This window comes from Podarcis bocagei, assembly GCF_964188305.1.
Source record: "Podarcis bocagei genome assembly, chromosome: Z".
Taxonomy (NCBI): domain Eukaryota; kingdom Metazoa; phylum Chordata; class Lepidosauria; order Squamata; family Lacertidae; genus Podarcis; species Podarcis bocagei.
This window is the reverse complement of record NC_138140.1, coordinates 9,824,170-9,850,651: the sequence shown is the minus strand read 5'-3', so window position 1 is coordinate 9,850,651 and position 26,482 is coordinate 9,824,170. Positions and strand designations below refer to the sequence as shown.

Genomic DNA, 26,482 nt, shown 5'->3' with positions numbered 1-26,482 from the left:
ACTATTATCCTTCATCATACTCTGAACTTTGAAATTATAACCACATACAGCAGAATGAGGCGGAAGAGTCTTCAAGGGGCAAAACTAAAGGTTACAATACAGACATAGGACTATTTGCATGCAGAACAGATGCTATACCACTGAGCTACATACAACACTTATTTCAGAGAGCAAACTAATAGGGAAAATGAAAAGGAGATAAAAGCAGCAAAATGCAACAGACTTCAGGGAATATGGAATTCTAGTAAGTCACAAGGCTCAGGATGCTTAGTCAAAATCAAAGTAGAGATGGTGGTGATTTGGTATTTGAAGGAATAAGGGGAATTTGAACATGTACAAAGAGAGAGAGGAGAGGAGACATTTTTGCAATAATGCTGAATGTTGTGTTGGTATTCAGTATCTCTAGCAATGCACATAAAGGAAGATGGCCATGGAGGTTTTTGTTTGCTTATTGCATTGACATCCATCTTGACTCCAATGAATTCAAGGTGTAGTTCTCATCCTCCCTATTTTATCCTCCCCACAACCCTGTAAGGTAGGTTGACTAGCCCTCAAGTAAATTTTCCTCAATTCTAAAATTGAAAATGGACTGAACTGAAAGCTGCTTGTGACCTGGAAGTCCATCTTTTGAGCTTCTTCTCTGCTAATTAGCACAGTGTCCGTCTGCTTTTATCTCTCTCAAGAGGTGCTCTGGTGTTTCCATTAATAACTGCCATTGCGATACACAGCAGTAGGAGATCTGGATTTGTGGAGAATTTGTGGCACAATGATTTTTACAGCAGTTGGACAACGGGTTTGTGTTCATCTTTTCCAAATGATTTGGAGTACCAGAGCAGAGCAGAGCAGAGCAGCACTGGATGTGCTGGACTGGTGTCTTGCCTTGGTAATGATCTGGATGAGAGCCAACAAACTGAAGCTCAATCTAGATAAGTCTGAGGCACTATTCGTGAGTGGTTCCCTAGGTCAGATTGCCTCATCTTGATGTGATTACACTCCCTCTGAAGGAGCAGGTGAATAGTTGAGGGGTACTCCTGGATCCTTTGATGCCACTTGAGGCTCAGGTGGCTTCTGTGGCGCAGAGTGCTTTCCATCATGTTTGGCTGGTGACGCAGCTGCGTCCCTATCTAGACAAGGGATAGTCTTAACTACTGTTGTCTGTTCTTTGGTAATCTCTACAATGCATTATACATGGGTCTGTCTTTGAATACAGTTTGGAAACATCAGCTGGTTCAGAATTCATTGGCTAGGTTGCTCACCAGTTTGAGCATATTACACTGATCTCAGCCCAACTGCACTGGCTGCCAGTTAGTGTCTGGTCCCAGTTCAAAGTGTTATAAAACCTTGAATGGCCCAGGACCACAATACATCAAGGACTGCTTCTCCCCATAGGAACCAACCCGGATCCTGTGATCACCATCTGAGGCCCTTCTTCGTGTTACCTTCCATGAGAAGTCTGGAAGGTGGCAAAATGATAACAAGCCTTTTCTGTGGTGGAATTCTCTCCCCAAGGTGGCTTGCCTGGTGCCTTTGTTACATATCTTTAGGCACCAGGCAAAAACGTTCCTCTATAACTAGACCTTTGGCTGATTAAGCATTCTATGGCCTTTAAACCTGGAGGAGGAAGACTATTGTTTTTGTTCGTTTTTGGTTTTTATTTGTTTGTAGTCCTCATCGGGAGACTGACTCTTTCCTGCATTTTTGTCAGATCAGTAGAAAGGAAACGACATTAATAGGCTACAAATGTACTGTATTTTTTTAGATGCACCGGACGATAGGACGCACCTAGTTTTTAGAGGGGGAATGCAAGAAAAAAAGTATTCTTTAAAGGGAGCGCTGAGCAGAGCCTGTATGCATCCCAGGCTCTGCTCAGTGCTCCCTTTCACGAGCCGCATGGAGTGTGTGTGGAGCGCATGGCTTGCAGGCTTTTCCCTGGCTGTTGGGGGCTTTTCTGGGAGGTGCAAAAGCCACCCGCAAAAGCCAGGGACAGCCGCACGAAGCCTCCGCAGGGCAGCGTGAGGAAGGCTCCCCGTGCCCTGTGGAGGCTGCGCGCAGCTAAGCCATAAGCCAAGACAGCCAGCGGGATCGCAGTGCAGCCTAGCCACGCAGCCTCTCCCGGGCAAGGGGAGCCTTCATCCCCTGCCCAGGAGAGGCTGTGCGCGGCTAAGGCTCCCCCAAGAGCTGTGCTCCCTTTAAAGAGCGTGTGGTGTGTGCGGCTCTTGGGGGCTTTTCTTCCCCGAGGAGGGAGAAGGACTGCCCAAGAGTCGCACACACACTCCACGGCTCTTTATAGGGAGCGCTGAGCAGAGCCTCCCGCCTGCATTCGCTCCATAAGACACACTTTCCCCCTTACTTTTTAGGAGGGGAAAAGTGCGTCTTATAGAGCGAAAAATACGGTAAGTGCAGACTCCTAGATGGGTTGAATCACTATGCTTTGGGGGATTTAGCCAAAGCTCTTTTTCTTTACAGATTAGTGCATGCGAATTCTGCACATGAATAAGATTTGTGTTGTTATTTATTATTTCTGTAGCACCATCTGTGCATGGTACTGCATAAAGAATAGTTTCAATAACATACACTTTGTGATCAGTTTCACATTACCAAATATAGAATGCAAACTAGTTTGGAATGGGATGGGTATAATTAGATAACTTCCATGATTTGATGAACTTCACAGTTCCTTGTTTTCTTGAGCGTTGACGAAAAGTACCAAAACTTTGCCTCCTTTTAGTTTTTCCTGTTAAATCAGCCTTTCAAAGGGATAAAAATAGAAAAAAGGTTGAGCACAAGGTTTATTGACCTGTAATTTTTTCTCCTCCTTGGTTTTTTACCAACGTCCAAGGGGATGTCAGAATCTTTTCCCACTGTAATTATGTGAGCTAGTAAAGTTGTCAGCTTTTTGCACTCAAGTTGAGGCTTCCTTATTTTTATCTCAAGTTGAGAAAATCTCACACTACTTTCCTTTGACAGTGGTTGCATTTTTGCAACCTTAGTCAACCTGTTTCACGAGGACCTCTCTGCAAGGCTGCACAAGTGTATACCATATTTTAGTTTGTGTCCACCATGAGAAATGCATTGCAGAAATGCATGCAACTTTTTAAAGGCTTTTTGCTGATAAGAGTGTTGGGGTTCCTTTGAGTAGCTTGATTCTATGGGCACTTTGCAATAAGGTTATGTAATGCTCAATTTGACCAAAAGTATGAGTCACCTCTGTGTTTCATACATAGCTTAAGGCTGCAATAAGCACCACCCAAGGTCATAAGAGTGACCTTATTGGTGCTATTTGGTGACAGTCATCAGAAGCAAAAACAGAAGCATGTTGGCCATCCTTGGTAGAGTATTGGTTCTTGGCATACTGATAGATCTCTGGTGATTTGAAGTAGATTGGCAAAGATGCCAGAATCCTGATACAGTGAAGGCAATAACAAAATGATCTGGAGGTATTCTACTTGTGCAACCTCACCCTGCAGAATATACAGTGGTACCTCGGGTTACAGACGCTTCAGGTTACTTACTCTTCAGGTTACACACTCTGCTAACCCAGAAATAGTGCTTCAGGTTAAGAACTTTGCTTCAGGATAAGAACAGAAATCGGGCTCCGGCGGTGCGGCGACAGCCAGTAGGCCCCATTAGCTAAAGTGGTGCTTCAGGTTAAGAACAGTTTCAGGTTAAGAACGGACCTCCGGAACGAATTAAGTACTTAACCCGAGGTACCACTGTAATAGGTTGTTGACTCCCAAAAGGATACAGTCTGCATTTGTCCCTGTACTGTGGAATGTCCTTCTCTCTGTCACACGTGAAGCAGTGACCACCAGTTGCTTCAGATGTCTTGCAAAGATCTTGCCTGTTTGCCCAGGCTTTCCCTGGCTCTTAAAACAGGACCCAGTTTGTGTGTATGAATCCCCTGAACTCTGTTTCATTTGCTTTTATATCTTCATACTGTTGCATTGGTTTTAGGTTGCATTTTTGTTTTAATGGTTGTTGCTTTTACATTGCTTGCACTGCACACCTGTTTAGATACTGGTTGTTTTTGGAAAACACTAAATGTTTTAGAAATGCTTTTAAATAAAATGAATAAACTAAAATGACACTGACCCCACATTATATTACTGAAGTGAAGAGTGAGGGATAACCAGGAGTGGATTTGTGTGGGGGAAGAAATGCTGCCTCAATTCAAAAACAAAGTCCTGGCTTCAAAAGGATTTAGTTCTAAGTCTGCCTTTTGCAGCTTTCTTCACTTGGTGGATCTTGAGTTTCCAGTTAAAAAACCCAAAGTAGACCCCACAAGCCTGACACCTGCCTGCTCCGACTTTAAAGCAGCTTCTTTGGGCGAATAGCATGTAGGCTCAGAACTATTCTGCAGGCCTTTGAAGGAGTTCTACATTCTAGTTTCTTCAAATCAAATAGTTCAGCCACAAAACAAGAAGAGTGTAAAAACAATTTAAAACAGTTCCACATTAAAAAAAAAAACTAGTTCCAGAGCCAGAACCAGATGGGGATAAAAGAACTCTGCTCATTAGGCTGGTTGGAAGAGGAAGGTTTTTTTCCAACAGATGCTAAAAAGATAACAGAGATAACACCTATTATGTAGTATAAGAGCAGGTGCTGGCCGCACTAAAGGTCTAATTCCAATATCACCTGGAACTGACCTCCTTATAAGATGGTACCTGCAGGAAGTCCTCTCCTGCAGAGCACAGGGATTGGCTGGGTCTGTAAAGGGTGAGAGTCTTTCTGGTTCTAAGCTTATAGGGCTTTATAAACAGATCCCTGCACCTTGGTATTATCTGGGTCAGTATGGTGTGTGGAACTTCAGTGAACATGCTACAGCTGTGTTCCAACTCTGTATGCTTCTTTACAGTGGTGCCTCGCAAGACGAAATTAATCCGTTCCGCGAGTCTCTTTGTCTTGCGGTTTTTTCGTCTTGCGAAGTACGGCTATTAGCGGCTTAGCAGCTATTAATGGCTTAGCGGCTTTAAGAAAAAGGAAACAAACTCGCAAGAACTCGCAAGACGAAACGTCTTGCGAAGCAAGCCCATAGGGAAATTCGTCTTGCGGAACGACTCAAAAATGGAAAACTCTTTCGTCTTGCGCGTTTTTCGTCTTGCGAGGTACCACTGTACTTCCATATTTGTCTGTTCTGTGTTGCCAACTGTAGGAACTAAGTTGTTTTGATTATTAGTATACCTTTTGGTTAAAGCCTTTGCTTATTTAAATGAATAACTGCACTTGTGGGGTGTGTGAGAGCAGCCTTTGCCTGCTTGCTAAATCTAATCTTCTTCTGAAGACAACAGAATAAATGGATAAAAAGCCTGTAGGCTGATATTGAACAAATCAACAGAATACACAGCAGTCTCATGAAGGGCTGGTTCTGCTTTTGTGGAAAGCTAACTAGCTTATTATTATTATTATTATTATTATTATTATTATTATTATTATTTGAATTTATATAACTGAACTCAGGGGGACCTCACAATGAAGGTTGCACAGTAGCTGAAGAAGAGCATCATTTGGCTTTGACTGAAATGTGAAATTGGTTAACTGTGAATCAACCCTTGTAACAGAGGACTGGAAAGTAGCCAATGTAATTTTTAGAAAGAAATCAGAGAAATTTATATGCTGGTTAGCTTGAAATGGTAGAAAACACAATTTTTAAAAATCAAGTGTATAGAAGAACAAGTCTTGCTGAAGAAGAATCAGCATGGCTTCTGTGAAGGTAAGTTCCAACTCGCTATTTTGTGAGTGCTAATAGGCATATGGATGAGGTGTGATCAGGTAGACATAATGTATTTGGACTTTTGAAGAACTATTTGCAAAGCCTCTCACCAGAGGCTCATGAGTAAAGACAGCTGTCATTGGAGAAGAGGACCAGCCCTCTTATGGATTAAAAAGTGGCTAAAGAACAGGAAGCAGAAAGTAATGCCTTCTTTGCTTGTTCATTTATGACTCAGTTGGGGCAAGCAGTAAGGTAACCGGGTTTGTGGGCAGTGTTAGAAACTGAGCTATAAAAACTATTTGCCATATGGCCCCATAAAGCTGAAAATAATTTGCGTGTATTGCCAGCTCCAGCTAAGATCTGACCCGTGCCATAGCATGGCAGCAAAAAAATGCTTCTGTGCACCAGCTAGCCAGATGGTGGAGGTGTCAGGCGCCATCCTGGCGCCCATGCTCCTTCACTTGGTCACAAGTGGTCAATAGTCAGGTGCAAAATGTGCCTGCTTCCTGGCTAATTTTGAGCACTGTTTGCAGGTGGTTAAAAACAAAAAGGAATTGTGTGGAATCTCCAAAGGACTCTCTTCAAGTTGGATGGATGGGCAAAAAGGAGCACTAATGGGTTCTGAATGTGAGTGACTAACCAGGAAAACTTTTTTCTACCTCTGGATTGTGGATAGTTAAATGAAGACATTGACCCCAATGGCTGTGAAAAGGCAAATTGCGTGCTAAGGATCATTGTGAAAGGAATGGAAAATAAAACTGCTAATAACATAGTGCCTTTATAGCAATCAATGCCGTGACCACGCTTTGAACACTGTGTGCATTTCTGATCACTCCATCTCAAAAAGGATATTGCAGATCTGGAAAAGGTGCAGAGAGGTTGCTGGAGAAATTCCCCCACGAGAGCACAGTGTTTTGCATGCTTTAACTTAGGAAAAAATGTGAGAAAGGGAAGTTTATAAAATAATGTACGCTGTGGAGAAAGTGGGCAAAGAGTTGCTTTTCACCTCCCTTTATAATACAAGAATCTGAGCTCATCTACTAAAGCTGAATGTTAGAAGTTTCCAAAAAGAGAAGGAAATTGAGTTCTCAATGCCTAGTTAAACTATGGAACTGACTTCCACAAGGCGGGAAGATGGCCACCATCATGAATGCATTTAAGAGAGGATTAGACAATTCACGGAGGAGAAGGCTACCAGTGGCCGTGGACATAATGGCTATGTTCTCCCTTCGCAGAATTCCTCTTGAGTAACAACAGCTGTGTATCGCAAATGGAGGGAGGATTGTTGCACTCTGGTCTTATTTGCAAGATGTGACTGCCAAATTAGTGGATGATAAGGCCATCTGTAGCTACTAGCCAGCTATCTCAAGGTTCAGAGGCACATGCCTTTAAATGCCAGGTGCCGATAATTGCAAGAAGGGATATTGTTTTTGTTTTGTTTAGGTCCTTTGGCTTTGCCATAAAAGGGTTTGGACACATTCCCAATGAGGAAAGGCTGGAGTGTTTGGGGCTATTTAGCTTGTGGGAGAGGCTAATGGTAGGAAGAAAGTGACTAGAGATACGATGTTTTCCTTTTTATCGGGCTGGCACTTGTAGCAGTGTTGGTCACTGAATAGAGGAGGGTGGCTGGATGTTCAGAACAGACCAAAACATGCACTGTGCTTCTGTGCAATGCAAAAATAATTTATGGAATTTGCTGCCCCAGAGTGTGATGATGGTGACTGCCTCAGATGGCTTTAAAGTGAAATTAGACAAATGGCATTGGCCATAATATCTAAATGGGGTCTCCATGTTCAGAAGCAGTATATTGTGGAATAACTTCCTGGGCAGGGAAAGGGCATCAATAGAAGAGCAGCTATTATTGTTAAGGAGTTTACAAAATAATATTAAGATCTTCAACCTGACCTGGTAGTGTAGGGGCAACCAGTGCAAACTTTTGAACACTGGAGTTGTGTGCTGATGGCAGCCTGTCGCTGTCCACAGTTTTGCTGCAGCTGGAGTCTCCAAACCAGGCCCAAGGGTAGCCCCACATAGAGCGCATTGCAGTAGTCGACTCTTGAGATTATCAAGTTCCTGCAGAGGCAGCCTTAAACTCTGGAACCTGACCTTTTAGCAAAACCCACCTGGGAAACGGGAAAAATGCTCTTTTTGCTCTTGATACATCCTTTCTTCACTCTGCAGTTCAGGCAAATCTGTTTTTCAAAAGGCGGTGTGCTAATGTGTAACCTTTGATGTTAAAAGGCCTTTACATGGTTTTCTACTTAAATTGTTCATCCACTGGAAGCAGAGTTCCTGCTCTGTTATAAGCAACAGAATCTTGACTTGCATGCTTTCCACCCCATCCCCAAATACCACAGAAGAAAATGCTTTTGGGCACACATCTTCTGAAAGAGGTAGCCCTAATCAGCTGGCTTGCTGCTTTAATCTATATACAGTGGTACCTCGGGTTACAGATGCTTCAGGTTACAGACGCTTCAGGTTACAGACTCTGCTAACCCAGAAAATAGTACCTTGGGTTAAGAACTTTGCTTCAGGATGAGGACAGAAATCGCGCAGCGGTGGCGGGAGGCCCCATTAGCTAAAGTGGTGCTTCAGGTTAAGAACAGTTTCAGGTTAAGAACGGACCTCCAGAACGAATTAAGTTCTTAACCCGAGGTACCACTGTATTTTAATAATAGTTCTGTTGGTACCTAGCTGGTTTTCCAAAAAGGCTCACCCCCACACCCCGCCACCCTGTACTGACAAGAGTTGAAGGCTTATTTTCATTATGTAACCATTAAAAAAGAAGCCCTGCTTGCAAGATTTGCAAGAGCCCCCCTCCCTGGTTTCCAAGGAAACAAGCTGGAAATGCTTGAGCTAGGTGTAGATATAATCATCAGATGTGCCAGTTTCTTATGGGATCCAAATATATTTAATATGATATTTTAGGGTTGAAAAAGGAGAGTGCTAGTTTTGTGGTGGTCCTTGTCAGCAGGACCTATGAGGTTTAACATAAGAGGGGCTCTACTGGATTAGACCAAAGGCCCATCAAGCCCACATGTCACAGTGACCCACAAGCAGGATCTGAGTGTAACAGCTCTGACCCCAATTGCTATACCCATCACCTGTCACTTATTGCTTCTGACAGCGGAGGCAGAACAATAGCCATCTTGTCTAGTAGCCGCTAGTAGACTTGTCCTCCATGAATTTGTCTAACTCTCCCTTAAAGTCACCCAGTTGAGTGACCATCACTATATCATGTGGGAAGATTCAGGCTGGCAGACTATGTATTTTGCCCAAGAGAAAGCATATGTCCAGATCCTGAATTTGGAAGTAGATGAACCTTCCCAGGAGAGGTGGCTTCATAAGACCCAAATGACTGCCTCAAGGCCTCTGCAGTGCGAACAGGATAAACAAGCTTCTTTCAGAGAAATAAGAGGCCCCACAAAGTGCACATTTTAAATACCGTTATGGTTGACCTTCCAGCGCTTGGCAAAGTACAAGATCTGAAGATACCTGGTAAAGGTTTATAGCCTTGGCCTTGACATTTCCCTCTGATCAGGAGTGTCCTGTGAGATGAACGGCTTTCAGAAAGAGGAGCCAGTTTTAGTGTAGGATACTTGTGGTCAGTTGGGGGATGCAGAGTAGCTGCCTCTGGCCAGGGCTGAACTTTGCTCTTTTGGTTAGTTTTGCCTTTAGAAAACGAAATGAAAATTGAACAATGGTTGCCCTGGCTTGAAATGATGAGGAAGCAGGGCCCACGGTGCTCAGCTCAGTCTTGACACATGTGCTTCAATTTTAAGCATCTAGTTCAGGGGTCAGCAAACTTTTTCAGCAGGGGGCCACTCCACTGTCCCTCAGACCTTGTGGGGGGCCGGACTATATTTTGAAAAAGAACGAATTCCTATGCCCCACAAAACATGCTGATTCCCGGACCTTCCATGGGCCGGATTGATAAGGCAGTTGGGCTGGATCTGGCCCCCGGGCCTTAGTTTGCCTACCCATGATTTAGATTGAGTACAGAAATATTCTCATAGTGTTACTAACTCCCTGCTTGCGTGCATCTGGCATGCAGATCACCACCAATGCGCATTGTTTTTGGCCCTGGAATGGGGTTTATGTGCACTCTGCTAAATGCAACCCCTGTGCAAATGGGAGTTGCTTGTATCCCCTAGTGCAGGCTTCCTCAACCTTGGCCCTCCAGATGTTTTTGGCCTACAACTCCCATGATCCCTCGCTAGCAGGACCAGTGGTCAGGGATGATGGGAATTGTAGTCTCAAAACATCTGGAGGGCCGAGGTTGAGGAAGCCTGCCCTAGTGTGTCTTTGCATTGCATACTGATGATCTTCCCCACCAGCACCTGAAATGTTTTGTTACCTAATAGGAGAAACGAGTAGTAGACAGAAAGGGGCAGAATTTAAACAAGTATTGGATGGATATTTCTGATTGCCCAGTAGAACTTGGAAGAGGCAAAGGGATGAGTGGGGCAAGTTGCATTTTAGAGAATTGATCACAGTAAAACACTTTGATTCTTAATTCTCCTGTGGTTTCCTTCTTTGCTCCTGTGAGTAGCACCATTGATTCTAAACAGCTACTCATGTAAACTGGAAAGATGTCTAGCATTTTACTGTGGGAATTGTTTTGTGTGTGTGCGCATGTGCATTATCTTTTTGACGCTCGGGTTCCTTGATTTGCTTTTTGGCATACTGAGAAGGCATGTGGAATACGAATTAGAAATGAAGGAGTAATTGTATTGTGATATCCCCTCTGTTATAAAGATGGTTGCTAGCAATAGCTCAATTAACAAATCATAGGCTGGATCTTTATTTAGTAGTTCTTTTTGTGCTTCTGTACATTGCACGTGTGTGTCCCTCTAAATATGAACATGAATTGGCTTGGGATGGGTTTCTAGGCAGTGTGTGAAAGATTCCATGTTTAGGGTTAACACGGGAACCTCTCTCACTATCTACATTTTGAAATGTTTGTATCAGTTGGAACATTCTTTAATGGCATCTGATGAAACTTGTGGCCTAGGGTTTCAAACGTTTTCTTCTAATGGATGTGCATTCTTTTGAACACAAGTTCTTGCACTCATTCTGCTTGGAGATGCATGGCTGCTTTTTGTTGCCTTCTGCCTGTCACAAGTAGGGAGCTGAATCCTGCATTTTTATATGCCTGAACAACTCACCTTGATAGGGGCTGTGGATGTAACAAGGCGAGGTTGGCTGAATCCCTGAGTCTTTCTGAGCTTAATGGCACTTCCTTCTGCTTACGTTTCATTAAAGCTCTGAAATGGCTGAAGATCAGCTTCTACTGAGCATGCTCTGTTGTGGAAACTGCACCCATAGAGGGAGATGGAATTGTGAACGAAGGAATTAGAGGCCTGGAAGGAGATTTCGCAGCTTTCTCCAGACAGAACCAGAGGTAGGGGTTATCTGGCAGCTTCATTCTCTTGCCAAGGGGGCTTCAGCTGACTATGGGGCTCTGATTGCTTCTTTTGAAGAAGCTGGAATCGGTTTTGAAAGCAGCACAGCCAAGCAGTTGACAGGAGATGGCTTCAGACTGCTTCCTGCTGATATATGTGTGTGTGGAGGACTTGAACACAAATATATGTAGTTTGGCTGGCCTGTTCAACCAGCGTAGAGCAAGGACCTGCTTTTCCAGTGTTTTGGAGCGTGGGCTGGTAACCAGGAGAGGGAAAGGACTGGCAGAGATGGCTTATGATGTGATTCTGAGCTGGGCCTCTACATCTCACATGGGAAGCCTTCGTGGTCAAAGGCACGAAAGCAATTTTAAGTTTCACACCAAAATCTGCTGACTGTCGTGAAGCTACGGAATGCCATTGCAATAATCTTCTTTTCTTCTGCAGATGATTTATACTATTTACTGACTTATTTATTTATTTTAGCATTTGTTTTGCTTTTCATGGTCTGGTCAATAACATTATACCATGGCAAAGCAAGCAGGCAGGTGAACAAAAGGAGTCTTTCTAGCATTGCAGAGACATGGGATGGTATATTTGTGTGTGGTGCATGGGGCCTTGGTTTGATGCATTGTTTCGCTCTGATTGGCATGTCAGTTCAAGGGGAAAGAACAGCTTTGTCACCCCAAGGCTTTGCCAAAAGGTGGTTTCTGTCATGGCTGGGTTTCTGCTGTTGCACTAGACTGGAAAAGGGAAGTGGTATCCTAAAAAGAGAGGTCCATAACACCAGGCTTGTTGCTCCACAGTTGTTCTTTTGGATTATTTTGATTTTGGTGTAGGGTTTTGGATTAGCAAAGATTGACACAGGTCCTGTGTGGCTTCCTAAGCAATCAACCTTCCAGGCAGTGAAAAAACAAAACAAAAACCCTCTTCACTGAAAAAAAGGGCCTTAACTGGGGTTAGTGGTTTATATGCTGTTTTGTGTTTGATTCCCAAGATTGCGCCTGCTGCTTTGGAAATGTTGCTTGTGTAGATCAGCAAAGCTTGCCAATTTGCCATGCATTCGCAAATGCAAGCGTAGCAGGGGATTTGAAAAGGACAAGACATGAAAATCTTTCAGTTTCTAGACAGCGCCTACCTAACCTCAGTCAGACGTCATGGTTCAAAGAGGTTTGTCTTGAAATAAAACCTGTTTCTGGCAGAGCTGCTGCAACTTCCACAGGCAAAAGGTTCACCAGCTGAATCTGGAATGGAAGAGCAGTTTTGCAGACTTGGCTGGGAAGAGTTTGGGATATAATTGACCTAATTTACTCTCTCTTATATAAATGGTAAAAGAGTCGCAAGAGCTGTCTGGAAAAGTTGGCAGCCCTAGGCCATCCCTAGGGCTTAGACCATCCTTCGCCATTGTGGTTCCCTGCAGGTGTTTTTGGACAACAGCTGTCATTAGCCCCAGCCATCATGACACAACTGCCTTGTGTGGTTAAGTCTTTCATGTTAGGCCAATCAGTAGAGTTACCTGGATTAAACTATGTGGGGCAGTGATATAGATTTAAAGTCTCAAAGTCTCTAGCTATGTATGAGGTGACACTCCCTTACACTGATAATTGTTGTAAGTCAGGAAGCAGCACAGTCATTCATAAATGTATTTTGAGCTGTGAAAATAAGGCTAAGCATGAGGGTCTGTGAACAGAAACTAGATCTGAAGTCAGTGCAGGAGGCGAGACTTTGCTTGTGTACAAAGATCTATTCTTTACTCAGGTCATTGGCTTTTTATTACTTTCCCTTCAAAATAGTTTCCGCCCACGTTTTCCTGTACATTTGCCTTCACAGAGAGAGGACTTTACAAGATGCTCAATGTTAAAAATCTTATGAAACCATTTTTGCTGTTGCATGAAAAAAAAAGTGAACTAGACTTTCACTGGTTCACACTACCTCCTTGCAATTACTTCATCACTTTTATTTTTGGAAATTGCAAGGGTGAGTTGCAGTCCCCACCCATGGGTGTTTTTCTGCTCATTATATGTGGAGTAGAGGCCTCACCTTTTGCCTGGCAGAATCCATTGCTTGGTTGACTAACAGAATCAACGCCACTCAAGCCAACTGCAGGCACTACAAGTGTCAGCAGACAATTGAGAAGTTTTTTTTTAAAGGGGGCGGATTGCTAGGACAGAAACAAAAAAATCAGGGTTTTCTGCAAAGAGCAGAAGAGTGTACAAAATTTAAGCGGTTGAGATAGGAAGGGAAGTGATGTGAGGCGGGGGAGACACCTTAGAGCCCAAGAGAATTGGAAGCAGAGCTGTTGCTTCTGTTATCTGCAGTGTTTTTGTAAAAAGCAGCATGGAGGAAGCCATTTTGTCTGCCTCTTTCACTGTCAGAGTTAAGATCACATCCAACATGGCTATGCCTTTATCTCACTGTACAACACCTCTGATTATTTCCATCTGTCTCCTCCTCCTTAGGTAGTAGAGAAACGAATTCCCTTGGCTGAATGCAGTCCCATTGATTTAAAGCAGTATTCTTGAAGCACATTCTTGGAAGTTAACAAAGAGTGTGTGTGATTCAGATACTCCTTTTTACTCAAGCAATTTCTGGTTTATGCATCTGCTGCTGCTACTACATGCAGTGGGGCTTAATGAAGACAAGAGATGACCATTATAAAGTACTGTATTTAATGTGTTGTTGTTTGCTGAAGTTCACAGGTTTTGCACGTTGAGCCTTGCCTATAGTTTGTTTTTCAGATATAGTATAGCAGTTATATATTGACCTGATTAGGTTTCATTGAGTTGACAATTCTCAACTTGCATTGTCAGATCAGAACAAGAGCATTGTACACCAGCAAATATTTATTATGAATGTTTTAAGAGTGCAATCCATTGTATTGTGTGCACACCATTCATTTAAAGCACATTACTTCTTCCCAAAGAATCCTGTGAACTGTAGTTTGTTAAGGATGCTGGGAATTGTAGCTCTGGGGCAGGGGTAAGCAACAGCAATTCCCAATATTCTGTCGAGGAAGCCATGTGCTTTAAATGTACTTTTAAATGCACGGTGTGTACAGAGCAAAAGCGTTGCTTAAAACTGCTGAAATGAATAGGACATAGGTTTTCTTAGCAGTGACCCTGATAACTTCCCCATCTTCCTTTGCCCTCCCAACATTTACATTTCTGGTGGATTGAAGAATTAAGCAAATGCAGCTCTTGCTGAGCTTTGACTTCACCTGTAAAAACGGGTGGCCTTAGAATGGGGCAGAAGTTTGGTTCCTCAGTCTCAGATGCTGAATAGGAGCGTAGGAAAGCTGTCTTAAACTAAGTCAGACCACTGCCCCATCAACAGTAGCTCAGAATTGTCCACAATTACTGGCACTGGCTCTAGGGTTTCAGTCAGGAGATCCCACATCTCTAGGGTTTCAGGCAGCTATGACACTTACCTTTCAAAACCGTTTGTGGAGCCTTGTAGGTTTAGAATACCAATCTCCTCCTGAGAGTTATTTCAATGGTAGTAAACAATGGCACTCAGTTTTTTTTTTGCAGGGATGGTCATCTACACCCCTCCCCCCGAGTATACAGAGGAAAATGAGGTTTCTGTGGCATGGGCTGAGTAGCTTTAATTTAATGGGAAAAATAAAAGATGCAGGAAAAATAAAATTTTCTCCCCTTGGGAGTCCTTTGTTTGTTGCAGTCTCTTTATGTATGTTGTGCTGCATTATAATTTCAGTTAAGACTTGAAAAGTGACACACCAGGTCTTGGAAGAGATAAGGTCAAGAGGGAACTGAGAGATTTGTGCAGGGTGTGTGCAGAAGGCTGGATTTGGGACCTTTCCGCTTTTATACCTGCCGGGAAGGAAACTCTGAAAATTACGTATTATTATGATGTAATTAACCAAAAGCCCTTAAGGAAGAATGTGTCCTTTTTGGAAAGGAATGTTCTTGTTTTTTCCTTTCTTTCTGAAAATGGGAGATCTTGAAAGGAAGAAAGATAAAGTAAAAGAAAGAAAGAAAGAATTTCATGCACTATTTTCAGTTTCTAAAGGAGCTTGATACCTATATGGCCACTTGCAGAACACATTGTGAAAAGAAGCTGTACAGTGGTACCTCGGGTTAAGAACTTAATTCGTTCCGGAGGTCCGTTCTTAACCTGAAACTGTTCTTAACCTGAAGCACCACTTTAGCTAATAGGGCCTCCCGCTTCCGCCGTGCTGCTGGAGCACGATTTCTGTTCTCATCCTGAAGCAAAGTTCTTAACCTGAGGTACTATTTCTGGGTTAGCAGAGTCTCTAACCTGAAGCGTCTGTAACCCGAGGTATAACTGCTTTTCTTGAACTGAAACTTTCCCTTGATAGTAGCAACTTCCAGGAAGGTTGCCCTGTTTCTTTGGTTGCAGCAAAAGCAACTTAGGTTGCATACACACCGTGTATTTAAATCACACGGCCCCAAAGAATCCTGGAAATTTGTTGTTACCCCTCACAGAGCTACATTCCTCAGCAATCTAACAAATCACTCTTCCCAGGGTTTTTTGGTGGGTGGGATGGGGAGACGAGCTTTAAATTTTTGGTGTGTGTGTAGCCAAAGAATCTTGTGGCACTTCAAAGACTAATAAAATTGTGACGCATTTGAGGCTCCATTAGGCCCCATTCTTACCTGAAAGCCTATTTTGGAGGTGTTGAGGCTCTAGAACAGAGCTTTCCAAACTGTGTGTTGCAACACATTAGTGTGTTGGCTGCAGTGTGTAGGTATGTCACTTGAACGTTCCCTGTGCTCCTCCCAGGGCTGGAAAGGGGTTAGTTTAACCTCTGGTTTGCTAGTAAAATGGAATTACTGTGTCGTGAAATGATGCATGTCTAAAAAGTGTGTCACCAACTTGAATAGTTTGGGAAGTTCTGCTCTAGAGGCTTCTAAAATAGGCTGTCTTCAAGTCAGAACAGAACCTAGGACAGGCATAGGAAAACTCAACCCTCCAGATGTTTTGGGACTACAACTCCCATCATCCCTAGCTAACAGGACCAGTGGTCAGGGATGATGGGAGTTGTAGTCCCAAAACATCTGGAGGGCCGAGTTTGCCTATTCCTAACCTAGGGGATATCTTAGTGACTAGTTTCTAAGGCCAACTCGCTTAACACTAACCATTGTTTAGCCAGTACATCCAAACTAATTTCATCCCTCTTGAAGGGGAAGAGTTGTATTTCTCTCTGGGAGGAGGAGAGCAGGAATGAATTCACAAAGTCACAAAGCAGATTGAATAGTTAAAACCTACTCAGCCTTTTTCCCTAAAATGCCAGTAGTCTCACACCACCCTGCCACCGCCTTGTGTGTGAGAGGCGATCATTGAAGTGTCGTGGTGACCTTTGTTTTAAGAGCATGGTTTGTGCCTATGAAATGGCTGCTGTTTCAGCAGCAAGGAACGTTGGAAGGGAAATGGATCTCCTTTCTGGGCAGACTCACTGTGGTGCAAAAGGCCTGTAGAGGGAGCCCTGCCCTGTGTGGCCTTAGCTATGTCTGTTTGCTCATGTATTCCTCTTCTGCTACAAACAGCCTTTGTCCTGGGCGTTGGACAATGAACGCAGGAACATTTGGGCCATGTTCAGGAAGACACAGCTAGAGCTGAATGTAAAGACTGGTGATGAGCTTCACTTCCGGGTATTGCAACAGATCATTGTAGTAAGTCATGCTTGCAGTGCTTCACTGAATGAGGGTTGGCGGTGTTGTTTTTTTTAACCCCTCTCCTGTCAACTGTGCACATTAAAGCGTTGGGTTTAGGGCAGTAGCCACTGAATGGCAGGGCCTGGAGCTAGCAACACGTCTTAATCTTTCCAGGACTGCTCTGGAGCACATGCTCTGCATTTCGACTTTGTGAATTGGTCATGCTTTCAACACCCAAAGCAGGGAATCATGCACCTGGCAAAGTGGGCCAAAGCTGGTGCCGAAATAAAAAATATGTCGGGTCTTTAAGGTGCCATGGGACTCTTTCAGTAAGGAAGGGAGACCTGTTGAATTGCTTGCAACTTGCATCTTGCTTAGGATTGGGCTATTATAACATAGACCAAGATATGACGGACCTGGGCAGGGAATCAATGAGAGGTTAAAAACTGCTTGGTGTGGGGAAAAAGGTTTAGTGTGGAAAAATTAATTAGTGACATAAAGGGCAGAAGCATGTACAGAGTGCACCCTCTTTGCCAATGAGGAATTCCTCTATTTAGAAAGATTACTCCACAATACAGCAGTATTTCTTTATTTCTAACATTTTTTGATTCCTAGTAATGGTGACTGATGAGGATGATCGATTTATAAAAATAATAAATATTATTGTTTACTAGCTCAGTATTGTCCTTCCTGGGGGTCTCATTTGCACTGTACAGTGGTACCTCGGGTTACATATGCTTCAGGTTACATATGCTTCAGGTTTCAGACACCGCTAACCCAGAATTAGTACCTCAGGTTAAGAACTTTGCTTCAGGATGGGAACAGAAATTGTGCTCTGGCGGTGTGGCAGCAGTGGGAGGCCCCATTGGCTAAAGTGGAGCTTCAGGTTAAGAAGAGTTTCAGGTTAAGTACAGACCTCCGGAACGAATTAAGTACCTAACCTGAGGTACCACTGTACATTTAAAGAGATAACATGCCTGTCACTGGGTTCCCCCAAAGAATCCTAGGGACTGTAGTTTGTTCAGGATGCTGAGAGTTATTAGATGACCCCCCCCCCCAAAGAATGCCCAAAGTTCTCTGCAAAGAGGGACTGATTGTTTAACTGTAGTTCCAGTTCCACAGATTGATGTGGTTGATATGGTTGGGCATATCTGTAGTAAGGCAATTGCTCAGGTAAACTGGTCACAAGCTATTAAGGGCTTCTTGATAAAGAATAGTTGCGCACCTTTCTATTGCCAAGAGAGCACTAAAATTGATAGATTCCGCCTGTTCCATTTAAAATAAAAAATCATAGCCCCACAGCATATCTCAGCTCTGTCCTTCCCATCTCCTCTTTCTGGTATTTGGAGAAAAGCTAAATCTTTAGCATCACCGCAAATACATGTTGACTTTTATTTTTTCATTTGTGCTTGTCTTTAGCCTTAGCTTTTTCTTTGGTAGGGTGTGTGGATTTTTATTTATATATGTAGGTAGTGCTTTGACTGTCATGAAGGATTGCAATGATACGAGCTTTAACAGTGAAAAAGGTGGGAGAACTGCCTGCGATTTAGAAGCTGTGTTTATTCCGAATTTCCATCCAGTTTGTTTGGTTGAATTGTGTGAGTTGCTGAAGCATTCTGTGGCTGTTTACATTTATATCGAGTTCTGCTCGTGTGTCCTCATTACCCCCCCCTTTAAAAAAAAGTATATGTTTCTGAACCTGTTGGTGATTGAAACAAAAAATTCAAACTGAGAACAACTGTAGCCATACACCTTGATGCAGCTAAAATACACTTCAAGCTGGAGTTTGCAAACACCTTTTTTTTGCATTTATACTCATGTTGGGAATCTTAAATTCCAAGCTCCTCCACCATTTTGCCTGTTGCAGTTGGGCCACTGGCATAAAGAGCTTCTCCATAAAACCTTTTTACTGTACTTTCCTTCTAGGCGAGTGTAATCTCCCTCGAGTTTGGCATAGTGTTAGAACGTGTGCCGATTATCTCGGTTAACCGCATATCATATCTAGGGAGAAGGGCATTGTCCTTGTATCTGTGCTGCCTGAAATACCAGCAGCTACTGAGAAGCCTGCAAGTTTCTCTTTGAAATGGCTGGAGCTTTGAAGGGTGAAATAGTTCTCCACCGAGCATGCTCACTTTAAAGGGAGCTTTAATCACATGAGCCACAACTGAATGAGGATCTGGTTGAGTCTTCCTCAAAATAAGAAGACATTTGCTGTGTTGACAGGTACAGTATCTTGTCACTTCAACCCTTTCCTTGTGCCATCAGTAGTAGATTCCTTCCTCTTGCAGGAATACTGCCAGCTGCTAAAAGGAGGGAATCTTGGACGCAAGATTTAAAAGATGATCATGGCTGGATTTAGTTACTGTATTTTTGTACTGTCCGTTCCCCTACTCGAGAAGTGAAACAGCAGAGCAGAATGCTGCCTCTTGCAAATCGGTGCAGGATATTTTAATGGTGTCTGGGACTTGGGTTTTAGGGTTAAAGAGGATGGAGTGTCTGGAGAGTATCGTAGTAAAATTACCTGCTGGACTTTTGTTGCTGCTGCTGCTGCTCAGTAGAATGGTATTTATAGTTGAGTGAAAAAGTACCAGTTTTAGAATGGTTGTGCTGAAATTCCGTAAATGATTGTGATTTTACGTTTTCCTGCCTCATTTAATGTACATTTTTGGGGGAGTGGGGGAGAGGGCTGGGAAGGGGTCGGTTAACAAGAAGTTATAAACTATTCCTTAAGCATGTTGTTTCTCACTGGGATGGCCAGTTTTGCTCTCAAACCCTTTAATACACACACACACACACACACACACACACACACACACACACACGGATAATGGGAGGTTTGAGTCTCTTGGAGGACTGGGGAGGGGGAAATGGCCAGTAGTTTGAGTTTCACTTGCCTGATGTGAAGTGTTTAAAAAACAACATTTCTTTGTGTCAGGAATACCCATAGTTGTGTGTTCGGAACAGTGTGATGTAGACCTGGTGTCTTTGCTTTGAGAAAGAGCAAGCCAGGTATCAGTGGGGCTTGCCTTCTCTGGGGCAGGTGGCGTAATATCTCTATTCAAGGTGAAAGGCCCAAGCATAGAGAGCTATGTACAAGGTGTGAACGGAAAGTTCAGTGAATGGTCACAGAAATCGGACAGCGAGAAATATTTGAACATACATTCGGCATCAGAAACCCACGAAATACTCACAATTGTGTATGGAGATAAAGCTGTAACTTGAAAGATGGTGTATGAGTGGTTTAAGTGTTTCTGTGAAGGGCGGCAAACCATCGAAGATGACCCTCAGTCTGCCAGACAGTTGATGAGCAGAACGGCGGCAAATGTCAACAGAGTTTGTTGGTTATTGATGTGGGATTGGCGTTTGTCCGTCTAAATGGTGGTGGAAGAATTGCATATTCCGCGTGAAATTGTTACTGAGGTTGCTGAGTTGTCCCACCCTCCATATTCTCCTGATCTCGCCCCACCGGATTTCCCCACCGAATTGGGGAGTTGGAAGGGACCCTGAGTGTCATTAGTCCAATCCCCTGAAATGCAGGAATCTCAACTATATCATGCATGACATTTGGCCATCAAGCCTCTGCTTAAAAACCTCCAAGGAAGGAGAAAGTCTCTCTTGTGGGAGAGTCTCTTCCACTGTTAAACAGCTCTTACTGTCAGAAAGCTCTTCCTGGTGTTTAGTTGAAATTTACTTTCTTGTAACTTGACTAGGGCTGGGCAATATCTTGATTTACAGTCCAAAACCGGTTTGAAGTCCATATTCTGATGTCAGTTTTGTAATTTTTGACCTGGCAATATATCATGAATCATGACGTGTGTGTGTGTGTGTGTGTGTGTGTGTGTGTGTGTGTTTGCATGCATTGCGAAAACCACAATGCAGGGAAAAACTGAAGCCAGCCAATACCTCTACATAGCTCCATCTTTATTTCAGACATCATGATGTACTTCTGTTGATGTAGCCTAGAATAGCATTTCTTTTTGCTGCTGCATCACATTGCTGACTGATGTTATGTTTGTGGTGTGCTAAGACCCTAGATCATTTTAACATTAGGCACAGGTATGCTTCCTAAGTCTAGAACCTGAGATTTGTCCCTGTTGAATTACATTCTTTAGCCAGTAAACCAGTCTATGGTTTTGAGGGAAACATTTCCACACACACTTCATTTATATTCTTGCCTTGTTTAATGGTTTCATGATCTGTCCATATGATCCGCAAGTCTATCTTTATAATCATTTATAAATAATTTTTTATTAAATTTTACAATTTTATCATCATCACAATCATTATTTCAAAAACAAAATACTTTATAAATCCTCTGCCCCCCCCATGACTTCCTTCAACTTCCTTTTCTGGTTTTTTGGGCATATTATCTCACCCTGCTTATTGGTTAATTCTTACTCTTCTTCACCTATCATTTTAACATCTTATTTCTATTTCTGCATTTTGTAAATTGCAAGTGTTTAATCAAACCCTGCAAGTGAGTCCATTTCTTCCCATTGATTCTGTATATAAAACATAAATTGTTCCCTGTCCTTCTTAAAATCTCTATTGCCTTTATCTCGAAGTCTTTCTGTTAGTTTTGCCATTTCAGCGTATTCCATCAGTTTTCCTTGCCATTCTTCTTTAGTTGGTATTTCAGTGCTTTACCATCTTTGTGCTAGCAATATCTTGGCTGCAGTTGAAGCATACATGAACAGTTTTTCCTCTCTTTCGGCAAATCTTGACCTGAAATGCCTAATAATAAAGCGTCTGGATTTTTCACAAAAGTTATCTTCAATTCATTGTAAATCATTTCCCAATATTTTTAAATTCATTTACAATTCCACGACATATGAAAGAACGTACCCTCTTTTTCCTTACATTTCCAACACTTTTGGAACCTGTTTAAAACATTTTTTTTGCCATCTTTACAGATGTAATATACCATCTATACATCATTTTCATTTCTCTTTTAGCAGTATACAGGCAGCAAATTTTAAAATCACTTTCCATAACTTTTCCCAGTCTTCCATTTGTATATTGTGTCCAATATCTTGTGCCCACTTAATCATTACACTTTTCACCTCCTCATCTTTGGTTTCCCATTCTAATAAGAAATTATACATTTTCTTTAGAAGTTTGGTATTCTCATTTATAATTTCTTTTTGGAATCTAGATATGGTGTAACTAAATCCTTTCTTACTGTCTTCTTTAAAAACCTTGTTTATTTTATGATATTGCAACCAGTCATAAACATAATCTTTTATATCATTAAACTCCTTAAACTTTTATTTCCCTTCTCTCTCTTCTAGTAGATCCCTATATGTGGGCCATTCTCTTTCCATATTTATTTTTTGAATTGAGATTACTTCTAATGGAGATACCCACCATAGAGTCTTTTGTTCTAATAGGTCTTTGTATTTTCCCCATACCTTTAAAAGTGACTTCCTAATTATATGATTGTAAAACGCTTTATGAACCTTCCCTTTATTATACCATAAATACACATGCCATCCAAATCTGTTATCATGTCCTACCAGATCTAACAAATTTAGGGAAGCTTTTAATGTTTGATGTATCATAGTATTTTAATATTCTTTTGGAAGCCGCCCAGAGTGGCTGGGGAAACCCACCCAGATGGGCGGGGTATTATTATTATTATTATTATTATTATTATTATTATTATTATTATTATGTATTCTCTAATTTGATCCAATCCCGGATCCAAGTAACACAGGACGCTTCATAATAACATTTAAAATCCGGAAGGGAGAATCCTCTTCTATCTTTATTGTCTGTAAGTATTTTGTATTTTATCCTTAGTTTCTTCCCTTTCCAGATGAATTTTGAGATAGCTTTTTGCCATTTTTGAAAGCATATTGTACAACTTATAAACAGTATTGTCTGTGTGTTATTTTGTTCTTAAGGGGAGGGGTCATGGCTGCCGGGGAGTGGGTCCCAGCCAACAAAATGGCTGGGGCATGTTCCACAGGGGGGGATGCACTGGGACAACCGATCTCAGTGATCACGGGTAGGAGGAGGAGTTACGCTAAGACCAGACCATGTCATTACAGAGGAGGCAGGTTTAGTCGTTGTCTGAGGACTATTCCTGCCTCCGGGTCTGGTCCTGACCGGATGGATACTAGAATCAGCAAGGGATACTCACATGACCTGAAGGTGCTGCTGTGCAATGCCAGGTCAATAATTCATAAGACCACTGCCATCCATGACTTGATCATGGATGGAGGACTTGACCTGGCATGTGTGACAGAGACTTGGTTGGATGAAGCAGATGGGCCTGTCCTTGCCACTGCCTGTCCACCAGGTTTCTCTTACGCACAGCAACCCAGGTCATGTGGGCGGGGAGGGGGGGGTTGCAGTGATTTTTAGGAAGTAGTCCCGCTTGGACTACTAGTTTGCACCAGGTGTCCTATTGGGAAGACCCAGTTTTCCGAGTGCATGTTCTGGAAGTTCGGCAATAGGGGCAGTACAGGATTCCTTTTGGTGTACCGACCTCCCCGCTGCACCAAGGATTCTCTGCCCGAGCTGCTTCAGATTGTGGCGGTTGTTCTCCTGGAGACACCTAGCTTGGTTGTCCTAGGGGATTTTAACATCCATGCCGACACGACCTTACAAGGGGCCGCTCGGGACTTCGTGGAAAGCATGGCCTCCATGGGGCTGTCCCTGAATAAGTCTGGCCCAACCCATAGCCGCGGACATGCCTTGGACCTGGTGTTTACCTCTATGGATGTTGGTGATCTGACACTAAGTAAAAGCGAAACGAAAGAAGTGCCATGGTCAGATCACTTCCTGGTGCAACTGGACCCATCCCCTCTGCAGGGAGGTGGGACCAATTCGAGACTTTTTCAGGTGGTTCACAATTTAGCGGAACCACCTGCGGCATCGGGGCCCAGTATGGGCCACATGATCTCCTGCAATGATTTTGCAAAGTTTTTTGCAGATAAAATCGCTCAGATTCGGGAAGAAGTAGACTCCACCGTGGGAGCAGGGCCAGGGCGGGAGAGTGCTAGAGTCCTGTCTAGTCAAGTTGCGTGGGATCAATTCCAATCTGTTACCTCCAAGGATGTGGACAGGCTGCTTGGACGAGTGAAACCAACCACCTGTCTCCTGGATCCTTGCCCATCTTGGCTTATAAAAGCTAGCCGGGAAGGACTGGGCGATGGGCTTCGTGGGGTGGTGAATGCTTCCTTCTGTGAGGGAGCCTTCCCAGACCCGCTGAAAGAGGCGGTTATTAAACCGCTTCTTAAAAAACCATCTTTAGATGCGGCCACGATAGCCAACTATCGCCCAGTCTCAAATCTTCCATTCTTGGGCAAGGTGATTGAGCGAGTGGTTGCTGAACAACTCCAGGCACGCCTGGAAGAAGCGGACCATTTGGATCCCTTCCAGTCGGGATTCAGGCCTCATCATGGGACTGAAACTGCCTTGGTCGCACTGGTTGATGATCTCCGGTGGGCTAGGGACAAAGGTGAGAGCTGTTTCCTAGTTCTGCTGGATCTCTCAGCGGCGTTTGATACCATTGACCATAACATCCTTCTGGACCATCCTGAGGGGCTGGGAGCTGGGGGCACTGTCATACAGTGGTTCCGCTCCTTCCTCCTGGGCCGTGTTCAGAAAGTGGTGGTGGGGGATGAGTGTTCAGACCCCTGGGCTCTCACTTGTGGGGTGCCTCAGGGTTCTGTGCTCTCCCCCATGCTTTTCAACATTTACATGCAGCCACTGGGAGAGATCATCAGGAGGTTTGGGCTGGGTGTTCATCAGTATGCGGATGATACCCAGCTCTACCTCTCTTTTAAATCAGAACCAGTGAAGGCGGTGAAGGTCCTGTGTGAGTGTCTGGAAGCGGTTGGAGGATGGATGGCGGCTAACAGATTGAGGTTGAATCCTGACAAGACAGAAGTACTGTTTTTGGGGGACAGGAGGCGGGCCGGTGTGGAGGATTCCCTGGTCCTGAATGGGGTAACTGTGCCCCTGAAGGACCAGGTGTGCAGCCTGGGAGTCATTTTGGACTCACAGCTGTCCATGGAGGCACAGGTCAAATCTGTATCCAGGGCAGCTGTTTACCAGCTCCATCTGGTACGTAGGCTGAGACCCTATCTGCCTGCAGACTGTCTCGCCAGAGTGGTACATGCTCTGATTATCTCCTGCTTGGACTACTGCAATGCGCTGTACGTGGGGCTACCTTTGAAGGTGACCCAGAAACTACAACTAATCCAGAATGCGGCAGCTAGACTGGTGACTGGGAGTGGCCGCCGAGACCATATAACACCGGTCTTGAAAGACCTACATTGGCTCCCAGTACGTTTCCGAGCACAATTCAAAGTGTTGGTGCTGATCTTTAAAGCCCTAAATGGCCTCGGTCCAGTATATCTGAAGGAGCGTCTCCGCCCCCATCGTTCTGCCCGGACACTGAGGTCCAGCTCCGAGGGCCTTCTGGCGGTTCCCTCACTGCGAGAGGCCAAGTTACAGGGAACCAGGCAGAGGGCCTTCTCGGTAGTGGCGCCCACCCTGTGGAACGCCCTCCCATCAGATGTCAAAGCGATAAACAACTACCTGACATTCAGAAGACATCTGAAGGCAGCCCTGTTCAGGGAAGTTTTTAATATGTGACATTTTAGTGTATTTTTCATCTTTGTTGGAAGCCGCCCAGAGTAGCTGGGGAAACCCAGCCAGATGGGCGGGGTACAAATAATAAATTATTATTATTATTATTATTATTATTATTATTATTATTATTATTATTATTATTATTGTTGTTGTTGTTGTTGTTGTTGTTGTTGCGGGGTACAAATAATAAATTATTATTGTTGTTGTTGTTGTTGTTGTTTGGAATAAAAACATTGTTGGCAATACGTTCATCTTTATTCCCCTAAATCTACCTATCTTTATAATTTTGAGCTTGTCATCCAGCAAGGGAGACGTGTTTTTTTCCAACCAGAAGAATTTAAAAGAGCTATGTGAAATACACTTTGGAATGGAAAAGAACTTTAGCATAAGTAAACTATCCTTGAATATGATTTTTTTCTTTTCTTAGCTGGTTGCTGGTCCTGGGCCTAGGACCGTACCTTCAGATGCATTTGATGTTTGTAATGCTTTTCATGAAATGAGCTTTATTACTGATGACAGTTGTAGAAAATTTGATTTGGTCATATTTAAAAGTCCATTCTCAATGCCGTCCAACAGACAAATTATTTCATTTTGCAGAACTGAATGGAGAATGTTGAATAACCACAATTAGAAATAATGCATTTACTGTTAATTGCACAGTTAAAAGGTGTAATTAGTTATCTTTATGCTACTTTCCATTGGTTTTGCCAGCATTGTGTGAGCTGCACAAGTATAGAAGAAAAGATACGTTTCAGTGTATAACAAATAATGCACTTAACTTTTTTAAAAAAGTTTCTAATCTAGTTTCTCAGCTGCTTATGTGGGGTTTGTGAACACACACACACACACACACACACAGAGTGCTACCTCGGGTTACATACGCTTCAGGTTACAGATTCCGCTAACCGATAACCCAGGAATAGTACCTCAGGTTAAGAACTTTGCTTCAGGATAAGAACAGAAATTGTGCTCTGGCGGTGTGGCAGCATCAGGAAGCCCCATTAGCTAAAGTGGTGCTTCAGGTTAAGAACAATTTCTGGTTAAGAACGGACCTCCGGAACGAATTAAGTTCTTAACCCAAGGTACCACTGTATGTATATGTATATGTGTATGTGTATGTGTGTATG

The 26,482-nt window shown here is 43.2% G+C and overlaps 1 protein-coding gene across 8 annotated transcripts in view; it reads left to right on the top strand.

Annotated features, from left to right (window-relative positions):
• The window catches only part of EHMT1 (euchromatic histone lysine methyltransferase 1), a 155,839-nt gene that overhangs the window by 30,886 nt on the left and 98,471 nt on the right, over positions 1-26,482 (top strand). For 3 of the 8 annotated variants that reach the window (XM_081179646.1, XM_081179647.1, XM_081179645.1), the window contains exon 1: positions 16,671-16,766. The exons of 4 other annotated variants lie outside the window; for them this stretch is intronic. In XM_081179646.1, the coding sequence (XP_081035772.1) occupies positions 16,686-16,766 (81 nt within the window). In that variant the 5' untranslated portion in view covers positions 16,671-16,685. Of the gene's footprint in view, positions 1-10,975; positions 11,115-16,670; positions 16,767-26,482 lie in introns of those variants that run through there. One more of the 8 variants, XM_081179653.1, reaches the window with a different exon arrangement.